At 41.5% G+C, this 19,137-nt stretch overlaps 1 protein-coding gene across 2 annotated transcripts in view; it reads right to left on the bottom strand.

Moving 5' to 3' along the window:
- LOC109895139 (max dimerization protein 1-like) overlaps positions 1-19,137 on the bottom strand; it is a 35,561-nt gene that overhangs the window by 10,086 nt on the left and 6,338 nt on the right. For both annotated transcript variants that reach the window (XM_031829782.1, XM_020488799.2), the window contains exon 3: positions 819-848. In XM_031829782.1, the coding sequence (XP_031685642.1) occupies positions 819-848 (30 nt within the window). The remainder of the gene's footprint in view (positions 1-818; positions 849-19,137) is intronic.

A 19,137-nucleotide genomic window follows, 5' to 3' on the forward strand; every position in this document is an offset into this window, starting at 1 on the left:
GTGTGTGTATGCTTGCGTGCACCCCAAAGGCCACGTGTGCATGAGTGGGGTGAAATTGCACAAATGTGGGCTAGTTGAGAACATTTTAAATGTTATTTGAAGCTCAAGGCTAGGTGTATGGAGAATATTTGGTACTGGGAGTACTCCAGAGGGATATGTGATCATAGTATGTGTTTATCAATTTCAACTGCAGCATGAATGAGTAATAACTATTCTAATGCTCCTGGGTGAGAGAGCGACACAGAGCCACCGTGGAAAACACACACACCCCCTCTCGCTCTCCAATAAACACACAGGAGACAAACAAATACACAACGGAGTGGAACACATCCAGGTGATGTTCGTCAGCTGGCCCGAGGCTTAGCTTAGTATGAACTAGTCCAAAGGGCAGAACACTGGGATGCCATAACGTGACAGAGTCAGGTTACACAGTGGCCAGCTCCACCAGGCAAGCAGGCTAAGCTGCTATGGGACTCACTGTAACAGAGGACTTGGACTGAGACAGGGTGGTAGGCGTTTTAAGTGGGTTCATACGAGCACACACACACACAGAAGTTGACAGAGGGAATGAGTCTCACTGTTCTCTCCTCCGGCAGTGTGTTAGTGGGCCAAAGAGAGACCAAGCACAGCCAGGGAGAGGCCAAAGAGAGACCAGTGGTCCCTTGTAGGATAAGCAGTAGGGTTATCCTCCGGGCTGCATTCTGCACTGTTCATTTCCCGGTAATAACTCTCTGGTGCTCCTAACTATCCATGTGGGAATGAGGAGAGAGACGGAGAGACAGAAAGAGACAGAGAACTTGATGTGGGATTCGACCTACCTGTTCTTCTCCATCTCGTTGTGTATGGATCTGTAAACAGACAAGAGGGACAGAGGTTAGAAACTATCCGTACAAACCGTCGCCAAGTAAATTCAGTGTGCTTCAGTAAAGTGCTTTAAACATTCCTCTCCTCTCTGTTTGCCACCACTGCAGTCAACCATAGAGTTGTTACAGCGAGAGAGAGGCTTGTGTTCGGCCTAGTCTCTGCCCATTTCCCAGCAGCTCTCTGAAGGAACCCAGTAGCATGGACCCCCTTCCACCACCTGCTGCAGCAGCCTGCAGGACTTTAAGGAGGAAGCCTCCCCATGTCGCTATCAGATTTCCATCCATCCTCCTCTCTCAGGTCACCCAACCTTGTGAACCCCGCTCTCACAAGGTTTGGCCCACAAGTTAGCAGAGGTCAACACTCTGGTCTGGATGAGGGGATTGTGGAACATAGGGGAGCCACAAGGATCCAGGCTGTGAAACGTCTCTGTGAACAGTTAAGAGTCTGTTTCCACACCCTAAGAACGGAGTAATGGTTGATATAATGACCTGCACAAGATCCAACAAGAACAAGTGCTTGTCGTATCCAACAGCCCATGCAGTGTCTCACCAGCACACCCCATGCTGCTACAGAAGTCTCTGTGCAGCTTGTAGACCGAAAGCCTTCACCCTGCCAACTAGTTCTTGGTCCCTTCATGCTCACTCAGGTTTTTGATCAGAGTCTTTTTCCAACATGATCAGCGTGTGCCAGAGAATTGAATCAGCCAAGTTGTTAGTGAGCAGGACCTTTCCCCTGAAAGACATCAGTGGCAACAACACCACCATTTAGACAACTTAGCCATAATCTTGTCCACCAGCCCCTCCCAATTTCTCTCCTGAAATTCTGAGGTCCCCAAGAACACCCCTATGAGCTTCCTCCCTACCCAACTGTAGCTCCCCAGGAAGAGTATGAAATCAGAGTATGCATCAAAGCTGGGAACGAGAGATAGAAGCTGTTTTTCAATCTCAAGGCCATCAGACTGTTAAATAGCCATCACTAGCCAGCTACCACCTGGTTACTCGACCCTGCACCTTAGAGGCTGCTGCCCTATATACCTAAAATCACTGGTCACTTTAATGTTTACATACTGCCTTACTCATTTCATATGTATATACTGTATTCTATTCTACTGTATTTTAAATCAATGCCACTCCAACATCGCTCGTCCTAATATTTATATATTTCTTAACTCCATTATTTTACTTTAGATTTGTGTGTATTGTAGTGAAGTGTTAGATATTACTGCACTGTTGGAGCTAGGAACATAAGCATTTCGCTACACCCGCAGTAACATCTGCTAAATATGTGTATGTGACCAATAAAATGTGATTCTCTGGCCCATCTCCCCATAAATCAGACCCTCACTCTTCTCCCAGTTCACCTTAGCTGATACTGCCCCCTCACAGAGCAAGAGAAAGAGACGGTGAGATAAGGCGGTGGGATGGATATGAGAGACAGAGCGAGAGAACGAGAGAAAGCAATGGTCATATAGATAGACAGAGATGATTTAAAGGCCTCCTGCATTGCAGTGTACTGCACCGTTCACCAACAGCCTAAGGTCCTACCAGCTCTACCAACAAGGGCACACAGACACACAGATTTCACTCTTCACACAGTGCCTAGGAAGCCGGTTCAAGTGTCTTTTTCTGAAATAATCTGCTGAGCAGTGTTGAGGTCAATTCAGAATTCCTGAATTAAAAACTATGAATTTGAATTGACCACACCCCACATCAAGCAGAATTTGAATAGAAAAAAATAACAATTCAACCGAGACGTGAATTAATTAATGAGTCTCATTAATTTAACAAATATTGTATTACATTTTTCTTTGTCATGAGATGTTAGATTGTTCCCTTCCATACTGTAGTGTTTGATCTTATCCATTCTGGGAAATGTATATATTTTTGTTATATATATATATATATATATATATTTTTTTTTATCTTTAAGAGAATTATAAATTATTAAAGACAACTCACAACATGATCCTATAATATTTCCAGACCACTGAAATTATTTTAAATGATTTTTAAGGAGAATCTGTTTTCAACCTTATGCTACATGCTACATGGTATTGGTAACCATACATGCCAAAATAACATGTTCTATGATGATGTTTAGAATCATTCATTCAGATTTAATTTAATTTAAATTATACTTCCTTTATTTTAAATTAAATTCAGATTCTGCTTCCTGTTAGTCTGTTAGCTGCAGAAAATAAAAACTTGTCCTGTCATGCTTATCAGTTTATAGGTTAATTTGTATAATTATGTGGAATGAAATTGGTGTCAGAATTTAACAAATCGTGTCAGTCATAAAACTGGAACAGTGTCTTGGTTGACTGGAATTATTATTTTGCCAAAAATAGTAGCTAATGTACAGTGAGTTTAGGGTTAGAAAGTAGCTTTCTAGCGTCAACTAAAGGCTGTCTCTAGTCAGAGTTAGCCGTGAGCAAGAGCGGAGACTCGTTTCTAGGCAACTCACAGACAGGCTGCAGGGAGCAGTAGGAGTCTAGAGAGAGGAGCGGCACGAAGCAGCTAACAACAACAGCTAAACTATCAATCAAAAAAGTTTTACAGTATTTCTCTCCTGTTCTATTGGTTTTCATATCAACTTTCTTTCGTTGTCCAGAAGCCAAAGGCACAATCTTAGTAATATCAGCAACCCATCCTAGTTGTTGCATATTTCAGGGATGCAAACTGGTGAGGGCCCAAAAAGGTGACAGAAATCCCTGTTAGGGTGAAATGCAGGTTTTAACTAATTAAACAACAAAGAATATGATCTACATGATCAGTCTCTATTTGTAAAATAAAAAGTGGTTCATGTGAACCTGACTCACAGCTAAAAAATGTAAGGAAAGCAATCCAATGTTAATTGTTGCCTAGACAATACACTAAGATTCCAGTTAGCCATGACAGCCTTCACAATAGAATGCTTGTGACCACACACAAATATTGCACTTGGGAAAAAAACATTTTGTTTCATTCTAACAGACATACAGTGGGGCAAAAAAGTATTTAGTCAGCCACCAATTGTGCAAGTTCTCCCACTTAAAAAGATGAGAGAGGGCTGTAATTTTGATCATAGGTACACTTTAACTATGAAAGACAAAATGAGAAGAAAAAAAATCCAGAAAATCACATTGTAGGATTTGTAATGAATTTATTAGCAAATTATGGTGGAAAATAAGTATTTGGTCAATAACAAAAGTTTATCTCAATACTTTGTTATATACCATTTGTTGGCAATGACAGAGGACAAAGTTTTCTGTAAGTCTTCACAAGGTTTTCACACACTGTGCTGGTATTTTGGCCCATTCCTCCATGCAGATCTCCTCTAGAGCAGTGATGTTTTGGGGCTGTTGCTGGGCAACAAGGACTTTCAACTCCCTCCAAAGAATTTCTATGGGGTTGAGATCTGAAGACTGGCTAGGCCACTCCAGGACCTTGAAATGCTTCTTACGAAGCCACTCCTTCGTTGCCCGGGCGGTGTGTTTGGGATCATTGTCATGCTGAAAGACCCAGCCACGTTTCATCTTCAATGCCCTCCCTGATGGAAGGACGTTTTCACTCAAAATCTCACGATACATGGCCCCATTCATTCTTTCCTTTACACGGATCAGTCGTCCTGGTCCCTTTGCAGAAAAACAGCCCCAAAGCATGATGTTTCCACCCCCATGCTTCACAGTAGGTATGGTGTTCTTTGGATGCAACTCAGCATTCTTTGTCCTCCAAACACGACGAGTTGAGTTTTACCAAAAAGTTCTATTTTGGTTTCATCTGACCATATGACATTCTCCCAATCTTCTTCTGGATCATCCAAATGCTCTCTAGCAAACTTCAGACGGGCCTGGACATGTACTGGTTTAAGCAGGGGGACACGTCTGGCACTGCAGGATTTGAGTCCCTGGCGGCGTAGTGTGTTACTGATGGTAGGCTTTGTTACTTTGGTCCCAGCTCTCTGCAGGTCATTCACTAGGTCCCCCCGTGTGGTTCTGGGATTTTTGCTCACCGTTCTTGTGATAATTTTGACCCCACGGGGTGAGATCTTGCGTGGAGCCCCAGATCGAGGGAGATTATCAGTGGTCTTGTATGTCTTCCATTTCCTAATAATTGCTCCCACAGTTGATTTCTTCAAACCAAACTGCTTACCTATTGCAGATTCAGTCTTCCCAGCCTGGTGCAGGTCTACGGTTTTGTTTCTGGTGTCCTTTGGCAGCTCTTTGGTCTTGGCCATAGTGGGGTTTGGAGTGTGACTGTTTGAGGTTGTGGACAGGTGTCTTTTATACTGATAACAAGTTCAAACAGGTGCCATTAATACAGGTAACGAGTGGAAGACAGAGGAGACTTAAAGAAGAAGTTACAGGTCTGTGAGAGCCAGAAATCTTGCTTGTTTGTAGGTGACCAAATACTTATTTTCCACCATAATTTGCAAATAAATTCATTAAAAATCCTACAATGTGATTTTCTGGATTTTTAAAAAACATTTTGTCTGTCATAGTTGAAGTGTACCTATGATGAAAATTACAGGCCTCTCTCATCTTTTTAAGTGGGAGAACTTGCACAATTGGTGGCTGACTAAATACTTTTTTGCCCCACTGTATGTTTGCTCTATTATAGTGGCCACTATAGTAGACATCAATCAAGAGCACAAGGCTACATGTGTGCAAAAATAACGTTCAGAGTACATTTTTTTAATAATACCCCTCTCACACAAAAGTATTACTGTCAAGTTCAACACAACAAAAGCAATATCTGTGGGCTACACTGCACGCTACTACATTGCACACTTTGTGCCTGTGGACATCTATTCTAAAATGTGCCAGCAGAGCATGATACCCTTTGTTGGCATAATTGGTCTCTTTTAGGCAGAGAGTACACCTGGCATACCCCTTTTTGTATTGAAAGAGGGAAAGTGTGTGGTGTTTCTTTCACCTCTATTGGCCTACAGCATAAGCTCCAGCTACACTTGATCCCTGAATCCACTTGTTTAGCAAGCAAAGCCTCATTTTCACCTAATTCTCTCATTCTGAAAATTAACCACATACTGTATAGGGAAAACAATATTTCACAGATAGTAGTTACCTAGCTAACAAACTAACATTTCACACAGATTGCCAGGGTCCAGTAAGCAACTAACGTGTTATAACTTGAGGAACGGTTGTGCTGAAAAGCTCCCCCTGACAGAACCCCCCTTCACGTGAACGCGCACGCACTCAATTCTTCATTGCTGCGACTTGCTTGCTAGTTGAGATTTCTTATCATGTTAGGCTGCGGTTCATTTTATTTTTTATGTCATATTGATCGCAGGGGAGGCACTAGTAATGTCTGCAGTTTTCGGTTTGGCTATTTGTTTCAAGTGCATTAGTCTATAAATAAATCTATTTTCCAAAATTCGTCACCTCTCCCATGTCTTATTCAACTAGTAGTAAATATTTATTGCTTGCCTACATTCTACTCCCTCCTCGATGTTTAATATAACACACATACATTAATTATTAATTACGGTTGTCTATCCTGACATGAAGTTTGTTCTATAGAAAGTATTTGACTCTGATGTGTGCCACAAAGTATTTGACTGTAGCCACAAAATTAAGGAAATTAGAAGGGGGGGATGATTTCAGCAAGGCCATTTTCTTGCCTACCAAAATTCTCCTCCCCATTCTATCTTGGGACTGCAAGGCCAGGCACACTTCAGAATCATTTTTGGTGCCCTATCATGCCCTCTGATATGTGCCACAGAATGTATTAGACTCGAGTCACAAAAGGACATGATTATTTCAGCAATAATAGTTTTCAGAGCCCATCGTGCTTTTCCCTCTTATGGCTTTTGATACATTTTTGTACACTTTTTTCTGTTTAATTTTTAAGAATGTAGGTACAGTAGTAATAATAAAATAATATGTGTAAGAAGATGTGTAAGAAAGTTAAAATATATAGGTCAACATGAGTGCATATCCATAATCACAGTAAACTGTTATAATAATAGAAAAAAAATCTAATGTATAATAATATAATAAACAAAACTACAACTGAATGTGCCTCCATGAAGAATCCCTCCCCAATAGGTCCCTTCACCCTCAATAAGACACCGCAGCACCTCCACCATCCCCATCAACCTCCCCCAACCCCTCATCCACAAAACACAATAATGTTAATAGAAATAAAAAATAAAAAAATCTATACAAGATATATACACACATAGGACACTTCTCTTATCTATTTTCCTACATCAGATATGCAGGTGTCATTTATACCTGGATGACAGCATATACAGTGCCTTGCGAAAGTATTCGGCCCCATTGAACTTTGCGACCTTTTGCCACATTTCAGGCTTCAAACATAAAGATATAAAACTGTATTTTTTTGTGAAGAATCAACAACAAGTGGGACACAATCATGAAGTGGAACAACATTTATTGGAAATTTCAAACTGCTTTAACAAAAAAAATCTAAAACTGAAAAATTGGGCGTGCAAAATTATTCAGCCCCTTTACTTTCAGTGCAGCAAACTCTCTCCAGAAGTTCAGTGAGGATCTCTGAATGATCCAATGTTGACCTAAATGACTAATGATGATAAATACAATCCACCTGTGTGTAATCAAGTCTCCGTATAAATGCACCTGCACTGTGATAGTCTCAGAGGTCCGTTAAAAGCGCAGAGAGCATCATGAAGAACAAGGAACACACCAGGCAGGTCCGAGATACTGTTGTGAAGAAGTTTAAAGCCGGATTTGGATACAAAAAGATTTCCCAAGCTTTAAACATCCCAAGGAGCACTGTGCAAGCGATAATATTGAAATGGAAGGAGTATCAGACCACTGCAAATCTACCAAGACCTGGCCGTCCCTCTAAACTTTCAGCTCATACAAGGAGAAGACTGATCAGAGATGCAGCCAAGAGGCCCATGATCACTCTGGATGAACTGCAGAGATCTACAGCTGAGGTGGGAGACTCTGTCCATAGGACAACAATCAGTCGTATATTGCACAAATCTGGCCTTTATGGAAGAGTGGTAAGAAGAAAGCCATTTCTTAAAGATATCCATAAAAAGTGTTGTTTAAAGTTTGCCACAAGCCACCTGGGAGACACACCAAACATGTGGAAGAAGGTGCTCTGGTCAGATGAAACCAAAATTGAACTTTTTGGCAACAATGCAAAACGTTATGTTTGGCGTAAAAGCAACACAGCTCATCACCCTGAACACACCATCCCCACTGTCAAACATGGTGGTGGCAGCATCATGGTTTGGGCCTGCTTTTCTTCAGCAGGGACAGGGAAGATGGTTAAAATTGATGGGAAGATGGATGGAGCCAAATACAGGACCATTCTGGAAGAAAACCTGATGGAGTCTGCAAAAGACCTGAGACTGGGACGGAGATTTGTCTTCCAACAAGACAATGATCCAAAACATAAAGCAAAATCTACAATGGAATGGTTCAAAAATAAACATATCCAGGTGTTAGAATGGCCAAGTCAAAGTCCAGACCTGAATCCAATCGAGAATCTGTGGAAAGAACTAAAAACTGCTGTTCACAAATGCTCTCCATCCAACCTCACTGAGCTCGAGCTGTTTTGCAAGGAGGAATGGGAAAACATTTCAGTCTCTCGATGTGCAAAACTGATAGAGACATACCCCAAGCGACTTACAGCTGTAATCGCAGCAAAAGGTGGCGCTACAAAGTATTAACTTAAGGGGGCTGAATAATATTGCACACCCAATTTTTCAGTTTTTGATATGTTAAAAAAGTTTGAAATATCCAATAAATGTCGTTCCACTTCATGATTGTGTCCCACTTGTTGTGGATTCTTCACAAAAAAAATATAAAACTGTATCTTTATGTTTGAAGCCTGAAATGTGGCAAAAGGTCGCAAAGTTCAAGGGGGCCGAATACTTTCGCAAGGCACTGTAAATAAGCAAGATGGAGATGCTCTTCATCCGAGGGAATGACTGCCCATAATCCGAGATGATCACGTCATTTACATTCCAGCCCTTGTCAGCTCCAGATTTGACTACTTCAACTCACACCCTGCTGGAATCCCTGCATTCTCAGATTCCCCTCTGTTTATTCATCTCTATATTGTAATCAATAAAGTGTTTCAAAATGCTGTACTTTTATTAACATATATGTTCAGATCATTCCTGAGAGAGAAGGTGTGTAATATATCCAGATGTGAGTGTGGTACCCATTTTTATTTTATTTCACCTTTATTTAACCAGGTAGGCCAGTAGAGAACAAGTTCTCATTTACAACTGCGACCTGGCCAAGATAAAGGAAAGCAGTGCGACACAAACAACACAGAGTTACACATGGGGGCCTCCCGGGTGGCGCAGTCGTCTAAGGCTGTACCACCAGAGGCTCTGGGTACGAGCCCAGGCTACGTCGCAGCCGGCCACGACCGGGAGTGCCATGGGGCGACGCACAATTGGCCCAGCGTCAACCGGGCTAGGGAGGGTTTGGTCGGCAGGGATATCCTTGTCTCATCGCGCACTAGCGACTCCTGTGGCGGGCCAGGCGAAATGCATGCTGACCAGGTCGCCAGTTGTACGGTGTTTCCTCCGGTTGGATGTGCGTTGTGTCAAGAAGCAGTGCGGCTAGGTTGGGTTGTGTTTCGGAGGACTCATGGCTCTCGACCTCCACCTCTCCTGAGGCCGTACGGGAGTTGCAACAATGAGACAAGACTGTAACTACTACCAATTGGGGAGAAAAATAGGGGGTAAAAAGAGTTACACATGGGATAAACACACGTACAGTACACAATAGAAAAATCTATATACAGTGTGTGCAAATGTAGTAAAATTAGGGAGGTAAGGCAATAAATAGGCCACAGTGGCAAAATAATTACAATTTAGCAAATAGACACGGGAGTGATAGATGTGCAGAAGATGAATGTGCAAGTAGAGACACTGGGGTGCAAAGGAGCAAAAAAATAAATAACAATATGGGGATGAGGAAGTTGGGTGGGCTATTTACAGGTGGGCTGTGTACAGGTGCAATGATCGGTAAGCTGCTCTGACAGCTGATGCTTAAAGTTAGTGAGGGAGATATGAGTCTCCAGCTTCAGGGATTTTTGCAATTCATTCCAGTCATTGGCAGCGGAGAACTGGAAGGAAAGGCGGCCAAAGGAGGAGTTGGCTTTGGGACTGACCAGTGAAATATACCTGCTGGAGCACGTGGGTGGGTGCTGCTATGGTGACCAGTGAGCTGAGATAAGGCAGGGCTTTACCTAGCTAAGACTTATAGATGACCTGGAGTCAGTGGGTTTGGCGACGAATATGAAGCGAGGGCCAGCCAATGAAAGCCAGCCAACGAGAGCATACAGGTCGCAGTGGTGGGTAGTATATGGGGCTTTGGTGACAAAATAGATGGCACTGTGATAGACTACATCCAATTTGCTGAGTAGAGTGTTGGAGGCTATTTTGTAAATGACATCGCCAAAGTCAAGGATCGGTAGGATAGTCAGTTTTACGAGGGTGTTTGGCAGCATGAGAGAAGGACGCTTTGTTGCGAAATAGGAAGCTGATACTAGATTTAATTTTGGATTGGATGGAAGGAGAGTTTACAGTCTAACCAGACACCTAGGTATTTAGAGTTGTCCACATATTTTAAGTCAGAACTGTCCAGAGTAGAGGTCGACCGATTGTGATTTTTCAACGCCGACACCGATCTTTGGAGGACCAAAAAAAAACGATACCGATTAATCGGACAATTTTTTACATTTATTTGTAATAATGACAATTACAACAATGTTGAATGAACACTTATTTTACCTTAATATAATACATCAATAAAATCAATTTAGCCACAAATAAATAATGATTTTTTAAAAATTTGGTTTAAATAATGCAAAAACAAAATGTTGGAGAAGAAAGTAAAAGTGCAATTTGTGCCATGCAAGAAAGCTAACGTTTAAGTTCCTTGCTCAGAACATGAGAACATATGAAAGCTGGTGGTTCCTTTTAACATGAGTCTTCAATATTCCCAGGTAAGATGTTTTAGGTTGTAGTTATTATAGGAATTATAGGACTATTTCTCTCTATACGATTTGTATTTCATATACCTTTGACTATTGGATGTTATTATAGGCACTTTAGTATTGCCCGTGTAACAGTATAGCTTCCGTCCCTCTCCTCACTCCTACCTGGGCTCGAACCAGGAACACATCGACAACAGCCACAATCGAAGCAGCGTTACCCATGAAGAGCAAGGGGAACAACTACTCCAAGTCTCAGAGCGAGGGACGTTTGAAATGCTATTAGTGTGCACCCCGCTAACTAGCTAGCCATTTCACATTGGTTACACCAGCCTAATCTCGGGAGTTGATAGGCTTGAAGTCATAAACAGCGCAATGCTTGAAGCACAGCGAAGAGCTGCTGGCAAAACGCATGAAATTGCTGTTTGAATGAATGCTTACGAGCCTGCTGGTGCCTACCATCGCTCAGTCAGACTGCTCTATCAAATATCAAATCATAGACTTAATTATAACATAATAACACACAGAAATACGAGCCTTTGGTCATTAATATGGTAGATTCCGGAAACTATCATCTCGAAAAAACATTTATTATTTCAGTGAAATACGGAACCATTTCGTATTTTATCTAACGGGTGGCATCCATAAGTCTAAATATTGCTGTTACATTATACAATGTTATGTCATAATTACGTAAAATTCTGGTAAATTAGTTTGCAACGAGCCAGGCGGCCCAAACTGTTGCATATACCCTGACTCTGCGTGCAATGAACGCAAGAGAAGTGACAATTTCACCTGGTTAATATTGCCTGCTAACCTGGATTTCTTTTAGCTAAATTGATTTTATTAGCTAAATTGATTTTAAGAAAGGCATTGATGTTTATGGTTAGGTCCAGTCGTGCAACAATTGTGCTTTTTTCGCAAATGCGCTTTCATTAAATCATCCCCCGTTTGGCAAAGTTGGCTGTCTTTGTTAGGAAGAAATTGTCTTCACACAGTTCGAGCCAGGCGGCCCAAACTGCTGCATATACCCCTGACTCTGTTGCAAGAGAAGTGACACAATTTATCTAGTTAAAAGAAATTCATGTTAGCAGGCAATATTAACTAAATATGCAGGTTTAAATATATACTTGTGTGTTGATTTTAAGAAAGGCATTGATGTTTATGGTTAAGTACACGAATGCGCACCGCATCGATTATATGCAACGCAGGACACGCTAGCTAAACTAGTAATATCATCAACTATGTGTAGTTAACTAGTGATTAAGATTGATTGATTGTTTTTTTTAAAGATAAGTTTAATGCTAGCTAGCAATTTACCGTGGCTTCTAACTGCATTCGCGTAACAGGCTGGCTCCTCGTGGAGTGCAATGAGAGGCAGGTGGTTTGAGCATTGGACTAGTTAACCGTAAGGTTGCAAGATTGAATCCCTGAGCTGACAAGGTAAAAAATCTGTCGTTCTGCCCCTGAACAAGGCAGTTAACCCACCGTTCCTAGGCCGTCATTGAAAATAAGAATGTGTTCTTAACGAACTTGCCTAGTTAAATAAAGGTGTCATTTATTTTTACAAAAATCTTCCAAATCGGTACCCCAAAATACCGATTTCTGATTGTTATGAAAACTTGAAATCGGCCCTAATTAATCAGCCAATCCGATTAATCAGTCGACCTCTAGTCCAGAGTAGTGATGCTAGATGGGCGGGCAGGTGCGGGCAGTGATCGCTTGAAGAGCATGCATTTAGTTTTACTTGCATTTAAGAGCAGTTGACAGCCACGGAAGGAGTGTTGTATGGCATTGAAGCTCATCTGGAGGTATACTGACTAAAAGGCAAAACAGAACTGTCAAATTATATTATAGCTGAGTCGTTGTATACTTGCGAATTAGAAACTTACGTTTAACATAATTTTGTTGGGGAAAACTGGAATGCCCATCAAAATTTTTCCCTCGTTTGCTGAATGTGTTTTGAAGGAGGAGTCGATTGATCTTTTCAAATATGGACAAAGATGTTAACATCATGAGAGAAGAAATAGCAGTCACTCTCCTCCAAAACACTGGTATGTTCCATTTATCATTTAATATAACTGTAGATATGGTTATCTTTGATCCATCTTCTGAATAGATGGCCACTAAAACACATATTTAAATAATTCTGTTACAAGAAAGGTATACTATTCCCTTGTTCGCTAAGAAAAATACATGTAAAGATATATAGACTACTTGACATTACGTTTTGCTAGATAACCTGAGCCAACTGTGCCACTTCTGTGGGGAGGTGGACAATAATGAGGAAGACACTAACTGGGTAATTGCTTGTTAATTTCTAAAGGCACATTTTTAGGAGTACGAATTTGTATAAGCAGTAATATTTCTAGAGGTAGTATCATCCGCTTATTTGATAATGAAATAATTGTAATTCAAGAAAATGTATTTAATGTTTTGAATATATGAACATTTTTCATCATAAATTTGAGATTGGTTGTGACTGCAACCCACGATGGTTCCACCAGACAGTCCTGCCTGTCTGGACTAGGTTAGGCTTGAGTTCCAGGCAACGGTAATACCTGGAAAACTTTCCATAAAAAGGGGACTAAATGTTCAGTCGAGCCTTTGCAGCTTCCAATCTTTTTTTATGTTATTTATTGTATTTTTATATTTGATTTATCATTTCATATCTTATTTTGCAAAGATCGATATTATAATATTTCTTATTTAATGTTTGTTAAACTTAACTTTCTGTGATGTTATTGTGTGACTATTTGTGTATTATCATTATTTTCTTAAACATTACAAAATGTTTGTTTCTTTATACAAAAATGTTGCTTTCTGTGGCACACACTACTGGTCAACATGAGCTACCAAAATGATTCTGAGTGAGCCAGGCCTTGCAGTCCCAAGACAGAAGGGGGAGTAGAATTTCAGCAGGCAAGAAAATGGCCTTGCTGAAATCCCCCTTCTAATTTCCTTAATTTTGTCACTAGAGTCAAATACTTTCTGTGGCACACATCAGAGTCAAATACTTTCTATTGAACAAACTTCATGTCAGGATAGACAACCGTAATTAATAATTAATGTATGTGTGTTATATTAAACATTGAGGAGGGAGAAGAATGTAGGCAAGCAATGAATATTTCAGAACAACTGTCTTTCCAGGGGACTCGCTGCTGTAAATTAACTGGCAAACTGCCTTTACACCCTACTACTGTCTTTCCAGGGAACTCGCTGCTGTAAATTAACTGGCAAACTGCCTTTACACCCTACTACTGTCTTTCCAGGGCGCGCCCTGATGCTGTAACTAGCACATTGGTTGTATCTTCTCTCTTCAGTCGCGTGCTGCATTCTGTTATGTGAACGATTGGCTGAGCCCTGGACACAGCCAGTATTGCTCCAAACGCGCATCACTCGTTCGCTTACAGCCAGCAGTGATCCAAAGCCCCCCCCCCCCCCCCCAAACTTTTCTCATCGGATCTACACGATTCACATACTATTTTGCATTCAAAACGGCAAATTTCCACAGAAAAAGTGACTAGTTTGCATTCCTGATATTTATTGACAGTTTTCCTCTAAGTTTCTAACGTAGACGTTCATCTCTGTCACATGAAATGGCTCACAGAAGGTCTTTTAAAACAGTGTTTTCCGGCAAATAGAATTCTGGCAAATGTTTGAAAATGATGTTTTACATTTTACATTCCAGTAGTTGCATCTTCAATAATATTAGAGGATAGGTTTACTATTGCTGCATGTTTTTTTAGGGGCTTAATGAAAAATACTTGTTTCTTCCATGCCAGTGGAGGCTGCTGAGGGGAGGATGGCTCATAATAATGGCTGGAACAGAGCAAATGAATGGTATCAAACATGTTTGATACCATTCCACCTATTCCACTCCAGCCATTACCACGAGCGCATCCTTACCAATTAAGGTGCCAACAACCTCCTGTGTCCCATGCATATTATTTTCTGTTGGTCAGATTTTACTATTTGGAACAAATTTAACCGTTTGTTAACCGGTTAATGGTGGTTGGTTAGTCGTCAACAAAATGGACTGAAATGTCCATCCCCTGCACTACACATACAAGTGCTTGATGACTTCAGACAGAGAGCACCATTCATATGACAGATTAACACAGTACAGTAAAGCTGACTGGTAGAGAGATGACTAGGTTTGGGATATGAATACAGCTACTTGTGTAACCCATTTCCCATGTGAGGGGGGTGGGGGTGGCACGGCGGCAGGCATGCCACTACCAGAGTATCATCTCAGTCCTTTGGACTCACTACATCTCCAGCAAGACATTCCTGAGGTGCTCTCAGTCACTGATGACATTACTATAGTACCTCTCCCAGGCCATATTACTGTAAAGGACAGGGCCACCTTCCCCCTCTACTTTACGTGCTGCCTGGCCCACTGTACATGGGGAACCCATACATTACTGTACTATCATAGAAATAGAAAGAATCATTACAGACCTATTGACTTGAATGGGGATTACTGTTCTAGTGATTATAGTTATGTACAGTACTCTCTGTACAGTAGTCAAGTGACCAGTGTAATAACCAGTAATTAAGGCTACAGCGTATTGAGGCTATGTAGTACTACACACATGCTAGTAGATACCCATAGACTTCCAGGCATTGTGCTAACGCTAGTTAGCATTGGCTCACAAAACTACCTATAACTTCCTTCATACTGGACACGGAGACATAAAATACCTTAGAGAGAGAGGTGGGAGAGGAGGAGAAAGAGAGAGACTCCATGTTTGTAATGGAGGAGCCAAAGCTGAGACTAAGAGAAAAGCAGAGCGAGAAGAGAGAGAGAGAAGGGGAGAGAGAGAGGAAGTTAAGGAGTGAAAGGAGAGAGAGCGAGGGAGGAGAAGAGAGAGTGACAAGGAAAGAGAGAAAAAGGGGGAGAAAGAGAGGAGAGAGAGCGAAAGAAAGAGGGGGGAGAGAGAGTGAGTTAGTTTCGACAATTCAGAGGTTAAATCCCTGCTCTTCACAGATGACTAGTGCCTGCTGTCACCCACAGCACATGGCCTACAGCAGAGCCTGGACCTGCTAGAGCAGTAGCCATTGGAGTAAACCCCAAAAATACAAAAATTATGATTTTCCAGAGTTCTGAATTGGTACAAAATATATAGAGTACTGCACACTATAATTACTTAGGTTTAAAAAATAAGCTCAACTGGACACCTAAATGAGGCAGCGACTGAAATGAGAGAGAAAGACAGGGATTTTTTTTACGAGGATTAAATGTCAGGAATTGTGAAAAATTGAGTATAAATGTATTTGGCTAAGGTGTATGTGAACTTCCGACTTCAACTGTATGTGTGTGGTTGTTTACATTTGTTCCCAAATTAAATATTATAAAAAAAAATGTTATAAAACTGAGGCCCTGTGGTCTTGTTGCAAGAGATGTGGTTTTTAACCTGTTGTCCTGGTTAAATAAAATTCCTAACCCAGCTGCAGAAGCTGCTTTGGCCACCTAACCATCCCCACTGATCATTCCACTCCCCTGCTTCTCATTGTATCATTCATTAACTACCAATTAATATTACTGGGGCGGCAGGGTAGCCTAGTGGTTAGAGCGTTGGACTAGTAACCGGAAGGTTGCAAGTTCAAATCCCCGAGCTGACAAGGTATCTGTCGTTCTGCCCCTGAACAAGGCAGTTAACCCACTGTTCCTAGGCAGTCATTGAAAATAATAATTTGTTCTTAACTGCCTTGCCTAGTTAAATAAAAAAATACTGAATTAAAATATAAACGCAACATGTAAAGTGTTGCTCCCATGTTTCATGAACTGAAATTAAAGATACCAGAAATGTTCCACTCGCACAGAGCTTCTTTCTCTGAAACGTTGTGCACAAATTTGTTTACATAACCGTTACTGGGCATTTTTTTCCTTTGCCAAGATAATCCATCCACCCGACCCGACAGGTGGGTCATATCAAGAAGCTGATTAAACAGCATGATTGATCATTACACAGGTGCTCCTCGTGCTGGAGACAATAAAAGGCCACTCTAAAATGTGCAGTTGTCTCACACAACACAATGCCACCAATGTCTCAAGTTTTGAGGGAGCATGCAACTGGCATGCTGACAGCAGGAATGTTCACCAAAGCTGTTGCCAGAGAATTTAATGTTAATTTCTCTACCATAAAGACACCTTCAATGTCATTTTAGAGAATTTGGCAGTATGTCCAACCGGCCTCACAATCGCAGACCATGTGTAACCACAACAGCCCAGGGCCTCCACATCCGGCTTCTACCCCTGCAGGATGGTCTGAGATGAGCCATCCGGACAGCTGATGAAACTGTGGGTTTGCACAACCAAAGAATTTCTGCATAAACTGTCAGAAACTGTCTCAGGCAAGTTAATCAGCGTGCTCGTCGTCCTCACCAGAATCTTGACCTGGCTGCAGTTTGACGTTGTAACCAACTTCAGTGGAAAAATACTCACCTTCGACAGCCACTGGAGGATTGTGCTCTTCACAGACGTACCCCGGTTTCAACTGTACCGGGCAGATGGGCAGTTATGTGGGCGAGCAGTTTGCTGATGTCAACATTTTGAACAGAGTGCCCCATGGTGGTGTAGCAGGGTAGGGGTTGGGGTGGCAGGTAGCCTAGTGGTTAGAGCGTTGGACTAGTACCTGAAAGGTTGCAAGATCAAATCCCGAGCTGACAAGGTAAAAATATGTCGTTCTGCCCCTGAACAAGGCAGTTAACCCACTGTTCCTAGGCCGTCATTGAAAATAAGAATTTGTTCTTATCTGACTTGCCTAGTTAAATAAAAGGTCAAATAAAAAACACAAAAATAAAATGGTGGCGGTGGGGTTACGGAATGGGCAGGCATAAGCTACGGACAATGAACACAAATGCATTTTATCTATGGCAATTTGAATTGAGATACGAGATCCTGAGGCCATTGTTGTGCCACCATCACCTCATGTTTCAGCATGATAATGCACGGCCCCATGTCGCAAGGATCTGTACACAATACCTGGAAGCTGAAAATGTCCCAGTTCTTCCATGGCCTGCATACTCACCAGACATGTCACCCATTGAGCATGTGTGGGATGCTCTGGATCGACGTGTACGGCAGGGTGTTACAGTTCCCACCAATATCCAGCAACTTCGAGACAGCCATTGAAGAGGAGAGGGACAACATTCCAGAGGCGACAATCAAGAGCCTGATCAACTCTATGCGAAGGATATGTCGCGCTGCATGAGGCAAATGCTGGTCATACCAGATACTGACTGGTTTTCTGATCCACAAACCTACTTTTTTTTGTATCTGTGGCCAAAAGATGCATATCTGTATTTCTAGTCATGTGAAATTCATAGATTGGTGCCCAATTAATTTATTTCAATTGACTGATTTCCTTATATGAACTGTAACTCAGTAAAATCTTTGAAATTGTTTCATGTTGCAATTATATTTTTCTTCAGTTGAGAAGAAGGCAGTGGGAAGGTAAATGGCAGGTAATTCAAAGAAAGAGGTGTAGGTGGCCAGTACATAGCAATAAACTTTAGTGAACTATTAACATAATACATTTACAAAATAATACATATGGGAGCAGTCAGCCTAGTACATCAGGACGCACACAATATTTTTGAACCAAGATAAATGGAAGAAATTCACTCTACACTCTTCTGTAAACTGGTCATCTCTGTATACCCATCGCAAGACCCACTGGTTGATGCTTATTTATAAAACCCTCTTAGGCCTCACTCCCCCCTATCTGAGATATCTACTGCAGTCCTCATCCTCCACATACAACACCCATTCTGCCAGTCACATTCTGTTAAAGGTCCCCAATGCACACACATCCCTGGGTCGCTCGTCTTTTCAGTTCGCTGCAACTAGCAACTGGAACGAGCTGCAATAAACACTCAAATTTGACAGTTTTATCTCAATCTCTTCAATCATGGACACTTACTGACAGTTGTGGCTGCTTTCGTAATGTATTGTTGTCTCTACCTTCTTGCCCTTTGTGCCATTGTCTGTGCCCAATAATATTTGTACCCTGTTTTGTGCTGCTACCATGTTGTATTGCTACCATGCTGTTGTCATGTGTTGCTACTGTACCATGCTATGCTGTTGTCTTTATGTAGTGTATGTGTGTTTTGTCCTGTATTTGTATTTTTTATCCCAGCCCCGTCCCCGCAGGAAGCCTTTTGCCTTTTGGTAGGCTGTCAATGTAAATAAGAAATTGTTCTTAACTGACTTTCCTAGTTAAATAAAGGTTCAATCAAATAAATTCAAAATAAAATGAATACAACAATTCTGTACTATACTAGCAGAGATTTTTCTGCCATGGTAATCCTT

The sequence above is a fragment of the Oncorhynchus kisutch genome, linkage group LG8, assembly GCF_002021735.2.
Source record: "Oncorhynchus kisutch isolate 150728-3 linkage group LG8, Okis_V2, whole genome shotgun sequence".
NCBI classification, from domain to species: Eukaryota; Metazoa; Chordata; class Actinopteri; order Salmoniformes; family Salmonidae; genus Oncorhynchus; species Oncorhynchus kisutch.